Source organism: Pelobates fuscus, chromosome 6, assembly GCF_036172605.1.
Source record: "Pelobates fuscus isolate aPelFus1 chromosome 6, aPelFus1.pri, whole genome shotgun sequence".
NCBI classification, from domain to species: domain Eukaryota; kingdom Metazoa; phylum Chordata; class Amphibia; order Anura; family Pelobatidae; genus Pelobates; species Pelobates fuscus.
Window position 1 is genome coordinate 208,508,852 of NC_086322.1, and position 12,610 is coordinate 208,521,461.

At 39.6% G+C, this 12,610-nt stretch overlaps 1 protein-coding gene across 3 annotated transcripts in view; it reads right to left on the reverse strand.

Moving 5' to 3' along the window:
* Positions 1-11,425, reverse strand: part of RUFY3 (RUN and FYVE domain containing 3) — a 111,638-nt gene extending 100,213 nt beyond the window's left edge. For 2 of the 3 annotated variants that reach the window (XM_063458674.1, XM_063458675.1), the window contains exon 1: positions 10,494-11,425. In XM_063458674.1, the coding sequence (XP_063314744.1) occupies positions 10,494-10,953 (460 nt within the window). In that variant the 5' untranslated portion in view covers positions 10,954-11,425. The remainder of the gene's footprint in view (positions 1-10,493) is intronic. The other variant, XM_063458678.1, reaches the window with a different exon arrangement.
* Between the last annotated feature and the right edge of the window lie 1,185 nt (positions 11,426-12,610).

Genomic DNA, 12,610 nt, shown 5'->3' on the forward strand with positions numbered 1-12,610 from the left:
AGGAATATAAACATGCTATGGTGCCCTTCTAACTAGTTACGTGACCACCTTCTCTTCTATTTCTACAAAATAAAGCAATTTTACTAGCATTTTCTCTCTTGCAGCGCCTGTCTCTGCACTGCCATCCTAACTGCTTGGCTGAGATCATCAAGATGATCTTAGCGTGTCCAATGCTTTCACATAGGAAAGGCTGGGGAGACCAGTGCGCATGCGTGGCAAAACTACACACTGTGCCAATCAGATAATCCCTATGAGATCATCTGATTGGAATATAGTTTAACTCCGCTATTTGGATGGAAGCATATCTAGTGGCTGTCAGATCCACTAGAATTATTTAAACCCTGCAAAGTACCCTTGCCATCCCCACAGTTTTTTTTTTTTGTTTTTTTTTTAAAACATTGCAGGGTTTTTTACATTGCAAAGGGACATAGCACCCAGATCAGTTCATCAAGATGAAATGGTATGGTTGCCTATTGTGTTTCTTTAACCTTGTCTTTTTGTACGTTTTTTTTTTGTACTTGTATTAAGTGCAGTGATTCTTCAACAGAAAAAGCAGAAATAGTTACCTAGATCTAGTCCACTCAGAGAGAGCCTTACCAGAAAACCACATATCACATGTTCATATGATAGTACAATACTAAATAGGCAGGCTGCCATGTAAACAATATAAATTTAGAAGAAAAAGGTAGATTTACCAATGTAAAGACATTTTATTTACTCACATGTTTATGCTACAGCCAGCACTGTATCTTTCCCAAGGCTAACAAGGAATTTGCTTGGGTAGCACTTTCCAGGGGGCAACAAAAAAATGCCACCCCACAACGCCATCTCGGATGCCCCTGCAAATTTACCCAAGCCCCCTGTTATGGAGGGCCCAAGTACTGGCCACCTTAGGGCCCACACAAGGTAGATGGGTGGTGCGGGAGCACTGATGTCTGTGCTTGCGGTGATTCCTCGCAGCGACGTGGGGAGTCAAAATATGACATAATTCCAGGCCCAGCATAACTAAACAGCGCACAAGGAAGCAGAACAAAAAATTGATACCGCAGCCACACTGGACCCCAGAAAAAAAAAAAGAAGGCTTTAAAAAAAAAAAAATTGACAGTATGTGACAGTTTGTATGTGTCTGCCATTGAATGTGTGTCAGTGAAGGTCTGTGTGTCTGAGGATCTGTCAGTGTGCCTGTTAGTGACATGTGTGTTTATCATTGAGACTGTGTGACTGTCCGTGAGTGTGTGCATCAAAGTGTGTCTGCGAGTGGTCAGTGAGTGTCAAATCAATGAGGGTGTGTGTCGGTCAGTTAGTGTATGTGTATCTGAGAGTGTGTCAGTGAGTACGTCAGTATGTGTCTGTCAGTGAAGTGTATGTTGATTAAACAGTGTGTGAGCCAATGACTGTGTGTGTGTGTGTATCAGTAAGTGAAAGTATGTGTTGGTTAAACAGTGTACGGTATGTGCCAAAGAGTGCATGTATGGATCGTGCGTGCTTAAATGATGAGGTATGAAGAAAAAGTGAAGTTTACGGAGGAATGGGTGGGTCTTAAACAAGAAGAGGGGCTGGCAAATTTAGATTGGGGGTTCCCGAGTATAGTCATGTGTCAAACTGCACAAAATACAAAAAACACATTACTGGCTACGCCTGCATTTTTGTGACGCAGGAAACCATAACAACCAAGGTGAATTAAACATCTTCCACCTAGGTGAGATATGTCTGTTTTTACTGATAAATGTGTTGCATTAGTGAGAAATATAATAGATTGGAGCATGGCCAGCCACTACCTTGCACTGGATATTAAACAGCTAGCTTCTCCTTCCTAAAATATTAAAGTCACTTTGAATTCCTGCCAATCTACACTGTGAAAATCCAGACTATTTTTCTTTGGGCATACAATATATTGATTTTACTGTGAACCTGTCATGACACATTGAAATGTATGATATATATATATATATATATATATATATATATATATTCTACATTTCTGAGACACTCACATTTGTATAGATTAAAAGTGTTCTTCGAAAAGAGCATAAATTATCGGTACTATGACACTTGCCCTTTAAGGGGATCTAGCTCTCATCCTGCTTCTGTACTTTGGTTCACAATTTGTATCCATTTTGGGTTTCTTTAATAAACACTAACTATAGTAAATTGAAAAACATATATTGCAAAATGAAGATAAAAATAACAAAAAGGACTACAGCCAAGTGGAAGATTTTTTCCAAATCAGCTGCTGCCTAAATATTGCAATTTTCTCTTCAATACACTACAATTTAAAGGACCACTATAGGCACCCAGACCACTTCAGCTTAATGAAGTGGTCTGGGTGCCAGGTCCCTCTAGGGTTAACCCTGCAGCTTTAAACATAGCAGTTTCAGAGAAACTGCTATGTTTACAAATGGGTTAATCCAGCCTCTAGTGGCTGTCTCATTGACAGCCGCTAGAGGCGCTTCCGCGCTTCTCACTGTGATTTTCACAGTGAGAAGATGCCAGCGTCCATAGGAAAAGCATTGAGAATGCTTTCCTATGGACTGACTAAATGCGCGCGGTTCTTGCCGTGCATTTGCATTCAGCCGATGACGTCCAAAGGAGGAGGAGAGTCCCCAGCGCCAAGGGAGCCCGGCACTGGAGAAAGGTAAGCGTTTAACCCCTTCCTTGTATTGAACAGAGAACAAAATATTAACATATTTTCGTTCTTTATAAAATAACTTGGGATATATAAATTCACTGTCAATTTATATTTTATCTTGGAGAATATGAAACCACGTCACTACTATGTACAATAGATAAAACATCACAATCCAATGTGGTTTTTGTGCTTTGAGGAGTAATCTACACGTTTATTTTCCATCTTAGTACGCTTAGATAGCACATTACGTAATGATAAAATGACAGTACATTTGTTGATGATCAATAAACATGATAAAACCTTAAATTTCCTAAAGAATAATAGAGTAAAATACTGGAATACAATATTGATCCCTTAGATTTGCAAGTTATTAATAGAACGGCAAATGTGTATTCATAGGTTTTGGGAATGAATGCCTACCTCTGCTGCTCACTCATGCCTTACTGGTAGTGAAGATGTATTTTTAACTAGGATCAGTTCACCTGCTCGACTCACTAAACCAACTAATAAATATATATATCAATATATAATCACATGTCTATTTTGGTATAAAAGCACTATGTCCAAATTTCAGTATCATCTTACGGATTGTGAAAGGGCAACAAATGTGGACATCCTCGAGTACACTGAGAACATGCTGTTTACCATGGAAAGGTCACAACTCAACTAATTTTTAGGATAATTATGTGTGATGTGATAAAGACCACTGATAAAACCACCAGTCTTTTGGGACTTTCGTCATTATTGATGGATGAACCTCATCCAATATGGCTGAACAAGCCCCATACATCACACCTATTTCAATACAAATGTGGATAGCAATCATGGCCTGCAAACCTGAACATGTAATGGTGAAATAATATTTCTCCTGCTATGGCCAAACCGCATACAGACTTCACATCTGATGACTTTGCATGCAGTTTCATGGACAAGATAAAATTAATAAAAATAAAAAAGTTCTCCCCTCTCTCTCTCCCCCCACCTGACTTGAACTATGCCTCTCCAACCTTTCAGAGCTTCTCCCAAGCAGCTGGTTAGGAGGTTTATGTGCTTCTGTTTTCCCTCTCACCCCAACACTTGTCCCCTTGATCTGGTTATCTAATCTCCCTTCCCTTGTCTTCCTTATATATTTTCAACTACTCTCTTCTGGGATCGCCCCCGCTTCCCTTAAGCATGTTACTGTCGTACCCATCCTAAAAAAAAAAAGCAAAAAAGCATCTAATGTCGAATCTTACATATCCAACTACGGACCTATGTCTCTACCCTCTTTCTTCTCAAAGTATCTGGAATGACTTGTCTGTAACAGTCTGACACACTCAAAGTCAACTCACTCCTTAATCCTTTTGAATCTGCCTTCCTGCGACTAATGATCTAATTGCGGCTAACTCCAAAGACCACTAATTATGTCACCTCTTTGTCCTATACACTACAGGATTCTATTCAAAATATTAACCCTTACCTAAAGTGCTTTCAACAACCTCCGGTTGCATTTATTGGCCACTTGCGCGGATAGGATTTATTGTGGTAACCTCCAATCTTATGGAACAGTCTGCAATCCCCTAACAGACTCTCTCTTAGTCTTGAATATTTTAAGCAGTCCCTAAAAATCCACCTCTTCAGAAAAGCCTATGGAATCCTACGATAAACGGTCAATCCTCAAATCTGTCTTTAAATGAATCTCTCAATTTAGTGGTTCCACAATCTACGTCACACTCAACTACCAGTTCTGCTACTTTCCCACCAAGTCGCTTGGTTGCTCTTCACTACAATGCCCTTCCTCTTGTGTTTTTATACCCTACTTCTAGATTGTAGACTTGTTTGAGCAGGATCCTCATCTACCTATTGTTTCTTGCAAAATGTGTAATCGCTTGTCTCATCAATTGGAAAATGTCCCCTTTATAATATTGTAAGTGCTGCAGAACAGGTTGCCGATATATAAATGCCAATAATAATAATGACAATACATAAGCGCAGGGAGAGAGAAAGAAAAGAACATACTGACTGGAAGAACAGGAAGAATTGGTCATAAAAAGCTGCATAACATTTAGGTTCACACCAATCAAGTTACTGGGAAACCAGAATAGGGAACTCCCATTAATTTTTTTAGACGTATATTTGTACAGTTAACATAATGTTTAGCATTTTCTAATTGTCTATTAAACATTTTATGTACATGGGAGTTGCACTTCTCATTCTATTTCTTACACACTGCAAAGCACGTACATTGTAATTTCACAACTGGACACTTAAAGAGACACCATCACAGAAAGGTGGCTTTTGTGCGGTTCCAGGGGAAGTGTGTGAAAGGAGACATACTTACCTAAAAATATTTTTTCAAAGTGATGAACCCTGAGCTGGTTTATGACATCTGGCTACAGAAGTTGCTTGAGGATTCTTTCACCAACATATTTGCCATAAACCGATACTTAGACAAAAGTAGTCTCTACTTTCATGTACATAGATTTTCTGATTGTATTGGAATTTTACTGAAATTCCAATACAGTTATTAAAAAGTTACTCTAGAAAAAACAAAACAGAAAAAAAATATTAACAAATTGGTAGATACAACCCAAAATAAACATGCAAGCAATCCTTGAGTGGGGATTTACCGAAGGGCAAGCTACCAAGTTCCTCTAATCTTTTTATCTCTTCTCAGAGTTCTCATATTCTCTGTATATGAAGCAATTGCTTTTGTATATTTTCTCTAGAAGTACATAAAAACGTATCTTGCAATAGCTGCGGATCTAGTACCTGCAGCTACTGCAAGACCATCCCCTTTTCCCATTGGACAGACTTCCTCATATTTGCAGGGGAATGCCCATTTAGAGGCTACTCACTGCCTTGTAGTCTAGCTGTGTGGCTGTCCACTGACAGACAGTAAAATGAGAAGTCTTCCAAGTGTGACGATTTTGCACAGCAAGTGCACAATTGGAGTGCTGGAGTCACTGTCCAACACACTCAAACATAAATAACTACAAGCAAGCTGAAGTCTTGTATGTGTCTGGAGTGTTCCATTAACAGGTATTTACAAAGAAACTCACAAGGGGCCATTCAATCTTATCATATACCTGATTTGAGCCATACATACAATTCATTTTTTTTATTTATTTTTTTAAAGCGCGATCTAAAATGATTAATAAGGCAGATTAACGTTTAATAAAAATGATCGTTACAGAATTTGAAAGTCCGAAAAATGCTAAATTATGCTTGCATTCAGGTGCTACATTATATTCACATAGCCATGTACGGTCTGGTGTTTGGAAGCACTAAGGATTATGGAAACAAACAGATAAGGAAAAATTGTAATGTTGGTACGCCTTACAAAACAAAAACAAACAGCCCTGTATTTAGTTAACCATTGTACATTTAATACAAAAAGGCAAGTTAAAAAAAAAAGTGATTTTTTTTATTTAGAGAGGTTAGGACTAACCAGGTTACTCCCTTAAGTGAGAACTGCTGACAAAGTGAATTTAAAATTTGATGCCAAACCAGCCAGACTGTAAACAACGTTTTATATCCCTGTAATTCTGTTATTGTAGCAGAAAATAACTTTTTTTTAGTGCACTTTGAATTTCAGAGAAAACACATTTAATGAATAACCCCGTAACTCTTCAAGTCTAACTGGTATGTGTCCCCAAAAAAGGGAACGTTTCAGTCTGATTGACACTTCCCTTTTAAATGTGTACAGCACTGAACAGTGCTTTGTTATAGTGTTTAAAAAAAAATTAGATTAGCTTGTATTTCCTGCTTTCCTTTAACCTACTGTGTGCTGTACAGATATTGGCAGCAGTGGAAAGAAATCATATTTTAAATATTACCCCACGATTCAAATGACACCACCTTCAAATATGAATATCTAAGAAACACCATCAACTATAAGGTTAAAGGGTTACTTCAACCATCATAAACAAACACTGCTGTACTGGTTATAATGCAATGAGTACTCTAGCTCTTTTCCCCATTAAAATGGCAAACTGTGCTCCCTGGTGGGCCAATGACATATCCCCCCTCCGTGGTGCATAAGGTGTTAAAAAAAAAAAAAAAACAACTCTGTCCCTTACCTTGGTCCAGGGCCGATGTCCCTCGGCGCTGGCTCAGGGCCGCCTTTTCTCCTCCTCCCCCCCCCCCCCCCCCCGCCGTCAGCTGGCAGGGGAGACATAATGCGGCCGTGCTCACATTAGGTTTTTCCCAAAAGAAAACATTATACAATGATTTTCTATGGGCTTTTGGGTGACACTGGACATCCCCATGCATAGCTGGTAGACAGCCACTAGATGTGGAGTTAATCATGAAAAGTAAGTATTGCAGTTTCTTAAAAACTGCAATGATTACCATTGCAGGGTTAAGGAACCTGGGACAGTGCAAGCAGACCACTTAAATGAGCTGAAGTGGTTTGGGTGCCCATAGTGTCGTTTTAAGCGATTCTTTCGAAAAAAAAATTCCTGTCAATCTCGAACAAATCAATTCTGAATATTCAGTTGCACAATTCTGATTCAATTCATTTATGAACAAACTGAATTTTCAGAATCTATTTGTTCGAAGATTACCAGGAATTTTAACTGGACAAATCCCTTAAAATATCGACGGGCTCAGTGAGATAACGGCATTTCTTTATACTCAGAACAAAATAATCTTCTATTTTATCAGCCTAACACATGTAAAGCCCAAGAGACACATAAAAAAAGGGAAATGAATGAGCAGCACATACAAAGAATACAGCTCTGCATCAATAACTAATCAATAATCCAATTAATTTGCTGTTAATTTATTACACAGATAAAGCAAAATACCAACTGTATTAATATATACATAAAGTGAGCACTCTTAAAGGGACACTATAGTCACCAGAACAACTAGAGCTTGATGCAGTTGTTCCGGTGTGCATAGTATGTCCCTGCAGGCTTTTGAATGTAGACACTCCTCAGAGAAAGGCAGTGTTTACATTACTGCCTAGGGACACAAAGTGGCAGTCACTCAGATGGCCACTAAATGCGTTTCCTGGGTTAGTGCTACACAATGTCCAGCAGTCATGTTCTCCACGCTTTGCATGGAGGTGCTGAAAGTTCCTCATAGAGATGCATGGATTCAGTTGCATCTATGAGGAGATGCTAATTGGCGCTGCACTGCATTTTCCTGCGCATGCACAATAGCCTCCCAATTAGATTAAGTGGTCTTGGTGCCACTAGTGTCCCTTTAATCTGCATTGGAAAGTCTGTGATTAGACAGACACAAAGTCTAGGCTGGGTTAGAAGGAGAGGGCTTGCCAATGCTTCAGACCAGAGATCTGTAGATTTTGCAAGCTGTGTTTAGGTATACTTCAATGAACAAAAAAGTCTGAGATGGTATAGGTTACCCTAAATAAAACTATCTGGGCAGATAACGCAAGTGCATTTGTGCCTCATATTAATGCTGTGCACTTTTCCCTGTTCAAATGTATTTAGTTTTGCGTTAAAAATGGAAATGTGCATATTTCTGCATGAAAACTCCATTCTCCGATCACGTGTCCCTTTTTCACAAAACATCTCCGAAATGTAGGTAAGCAGTATCACTCAGCCAATGAGAAAAAAACACTGACTTACTTGACTCAGCAAGCGTGTCGGATTCAGCAGAGTGACGTCAACAGCTAATGTCACAGTGATCTCTCATTGTCAGAGCCAGATACTGTACATACATCTCTATGGGGAGAGTTCTGTGCCTCGATATAGAGCATGGAGACAAAGAATGCAGCACTGGACTAGAGAGCAAATCTAGTGGCCGTCGAGTGACTGCGACTAGAGTTGTTCCTTTTCTCTGAAAATGCAGCATTTACAGTGCTGAGACTGCAGGGACATGCTAAAGCCACCAGAACCATTACAATAAGCTTTAGTGGTTCTGATGATTATAGTGTCCCTTTAAGCAATCATAGCGAGGTTTCAGGTAGACAAATCGATATTAAATTAGTTTACTTACTGTGGCCCATTCAGCTACTCAGTGCAAGAATTCTGTACCATATAAAAATAAATAAAAATACCTTTCTCAAAAAATTGTACTAACCCAAATTTTCTGAAAGAAGTGGAGCACGACCACATAAATTAAAAAAATCCAAACAAACAACATACTGACACGTGAACCTTTTACATCCTCTTGTCCAGAAATAATGCCACTACGGTGACATAGAAAAGAGGTAGTACCAGGCAAATTAGTGCAAACTAGTATGGGGCTAATCAGTTTGAAGTCAGAGACAGCTGTAGATTGGGCAGCTTTGTAGGCCACTGTTCCCACCTGAGAAGAAGAGTGGGTGGAACTCAAACTTTCAGAATTAAGTAACCAAACCCACAGCCTCAGGATTAGCACTTTTACTCTAACCCCTGTGCTTTGTATTTGCCATCACTGTTATTGAAGATTATGGTAGATCATAGCAGTTAGAGTAACAACGGTTGTCTATCATATGATAAGGGCGGATGTTTTTATATGCCTAAAGAGCAAAGCATGCCAATACGGCTGTTTTAACACCTGGATTACACTGTGACATCTGAGCTTTTATGCAATGCGTCTGTTACTGTAAATCTGTTTAACTACGTAACACGAAGTGCGAGAAAGAAAATCATTAAAACATATTGCATTGTAAAAACAAAAACAAACAAAATAAATCTTGCATATTAAGATCAAAGGTCCATTTTAATCATTTGCATCCCACTGCCCATATTAATTTGTATCACGCTGCACAAGTTTATAGTGAATATTAATTCATTACCTCTCACTTGATTGAAAAGATATGGAAGGTTTGCAACTCATTGACCCTTGCTTTCTATAACAGGGGGCTTAATGACAATATAAGAACCTTCACAAGTAATATACCATAACCCCCCCACCTAGTAGTATAACCAATTTCAAATGGTAAGCCTTCCAAACAAAGCTGCAGTATCATGTGTCCCAAACACATAACACCTATATAATATACGAATATAAACGAATACCTCTGCACACAAATGTTATAAGTAGCAATGTGATACATGCTAAGAGTCCACAGCAAAATATAGGGTATTAGGGGTGTCACCATAGGCAATAGAGTCAATGATGCTGAGGGAAGGGGTAATGTAGCTAGGTTTGTAGGGTTACACCCACCTGCATCTTGTTACAATTCCATTAAGAATTCCTCAATGTGTTATTTTTGCTAAATTGTCACATAGAAATAGATACAGTGCCGTGAGGTGGTTTTAGTGTACCGTACGTGTAATTAAAATTTCCTTACAATGGATGCACTCCAACCTCAATACATTAGGCTTAAGTCAGTTATAAAATTGAGTGTCCAAATGTGTGTGTGTGTGTGTGTGTATATATATATATATATATATATATACACACACACACACACACACACACACACACACACACACACACACACACACACTTTCTTTGTATTTTTTTTTATTAAAAATCATCAAAATAGTAAAATAATATACAAATAGAAACCTTTGGTGCCTCTGCTGCTGAAAATCCAAGATCGAGTACTTCCGAGAGCAGGAAGAGGGACATCCAATCATTTTAGTTAAAGGCGTCTGGATGTATCCCATAAACTCCAACCTCGCAGAGGTTTATGAGACATCCAATCCGACGCTCAGCTGCAGTTCTACTCATCAGATTAGATGAGCAAAACTATTAAATAACCGGACGGTTGCCATACTGTGATTGTCCTCAATCTATTCAAACTCCTGTTTCTGCTTTTGTAAAACAAGGCTCTGCACAGCACCTAGGCAACGAGCATTAGTTGTAATAGTACTGGCAGTGTCCCTTAAATTTGATTTATCACAAATACGCACACAAGCGTTACATATGGATCCAATAATTCTTATGAATAAAATGTTTATATGGATAGGTTACTCACTTTTTGGGACTTTGTCACTGCCGTTGCTGCCTACACCTCCTGCGCCAGAGTAACTCATCATCATCATCATGAGCTGCAAAGAAGAAGAGGGCGAGAGTCCACCTGATGTAGGTGAGGGCGGATCAGGGAAGCCAATCTGTGAAGCATTCTGTATAGAGGATGGAGGGGTGCAGCCCTGCAAAGAATGTGCTGCTGTCTCCCCAAAAGAACTGGAGGGAGGCGATTTGGATGGCTGCTTTAGCTTTCTTGCTCCTGGATATAGAAATATGGGCGGGGGCAAAGGTGAGGCAGGAGGAGAGTTATGATTCTCATTGTCTGAGGGGCAGCACACCTCTTGATGGATGTGTTTTATCTCCAAGACCCGCCCCCGCGAACCCAATTCGAGGTCGTGGGGGCCACCATTGCCTTGCATTTCCTTGGAGTCATGGCAACTTTTTTTGTCTTTTTGATTTTCTGCCATGACTGCCCTAAAGTGCGTTCAATAGTCAGTCACCTTTTTTTCTTTGTATCTTGCCTTATAGAATTCCTGATGACTTGCCTTTCTCCCTGTCTATCTCCCAGTCTGACCCTGTATCATCCAGCTCCTGTTCTATTTCTTCTACAACTGCATTTGTTTTTTGATCTTCATGTCAGTTTTCCATCTCTCTCTCTCTCTCTTTATTTAACTCTCCCTTCCTGGAGGATGGTCCTACCAAAACAACAACAATACCTGCTCAGCCAGCAAAGTGTCAGGGCAGAGGCTGAAAGCTGGGGGTGAACACAGCTACCATGCCTGGCACCTTCTGGGCTCCTTGACTCCTGCCCAATGTGTGCTGTTACAGCAGATCGGGTAATGGTTGAGATGTCCCCTTGTTCTGAGTGTCTGATCCCCGGAACTCTCCAGCAGCCTTGTGTACAAGGCAGAGGAGGAAGCAGACACACAGAGCTCCTTCCTTGGACAGGGCCCCTCCTCTTACACGCCTTCCCAGTCAGCCTGCTGGACTGTAACCCTTTACTGTAGAGAGCAGCAACACGAGACAGGATGTAAAGCAGGATCGCTTCGCTATAGAATTGATAGTAGCAGAATTCTATCATTCATTGCCATGGTAATGCCGGGCACGGGGTATCACTGTATTCCAAGAATAGAATGCTTTGGCATTGATGAATGAAGACCCAGATATTTACTTTGTATTTAAATGCAAACGTGTTATGCACGGGGTATTCTCTAGATAATATATCTTTAGTTGGTAGTCTGTATAAACATACATATTTATTTATTAGATAGGGATAGGGATTTATTAACTAAACAGTGCGTTGAAAATCGAATAGCAACATTTAAGCTAGAGAAATGAAAACCAATGGGCGTGACTATAGCCGAATAATTTTTCCTAATCAGCTGTTTTGTCCTAAATTTTGCCATTAAGGTTTTCATGTCTCTACAATTCAGAGTTTAGTGAATAAATGCCTAAAATGTGAATGGTATGAAATTTTAGGCCAAAAAACTAGATAAGAAAAATGCCCTCATAAATGTTATTCTTAAAACCGTGTGATTTACTAAAATCAGACTTGCCAGAAATTCAAAGTAATTTGAAATTTTAAAGGAACACTTCAGGCAACAAAACAACTTCATTTAAGGGAAGTTGTTATGGTGCCAGGAAGCCCCTGGATACACTCTTACCTTCAGAAGTTAAACCTTTGTAGACTTGTTTAATCCTGAAGTTGCCAACAGCGCCGGACTTAGCACCTCCCTTGGCGGCATCCCGCTTTTGAAATTTCACTGCTTGAGAATGGTATGTTTCTTTCCAAGCCAGTTTAGTGAATGGAAAGTCACTGACCGTCAGATAACCGCTATCAGCCAATCAGCAACCCACATGCCCATGGGGGTTAGGCGGATGGGGGGACTGAGACTGGCGCTGGAGGCAGCTTCTGGGTTAAACCTTTCAAGATTTCTCCCGGGGAACTCCTAGCACCATAAGGCATCATAACAACTTAATTTAGATGAAACTACTATAGCAAGAATTCTTGACTCAATTGATGGCGAAGTGGCTAAAATAAGAATAACTAACAAAAATTGCAAGCAGTAAAAAAGATGGTAATGAATTATGTACAGTATCAATCTAGCCTTATAAGGCTATTCC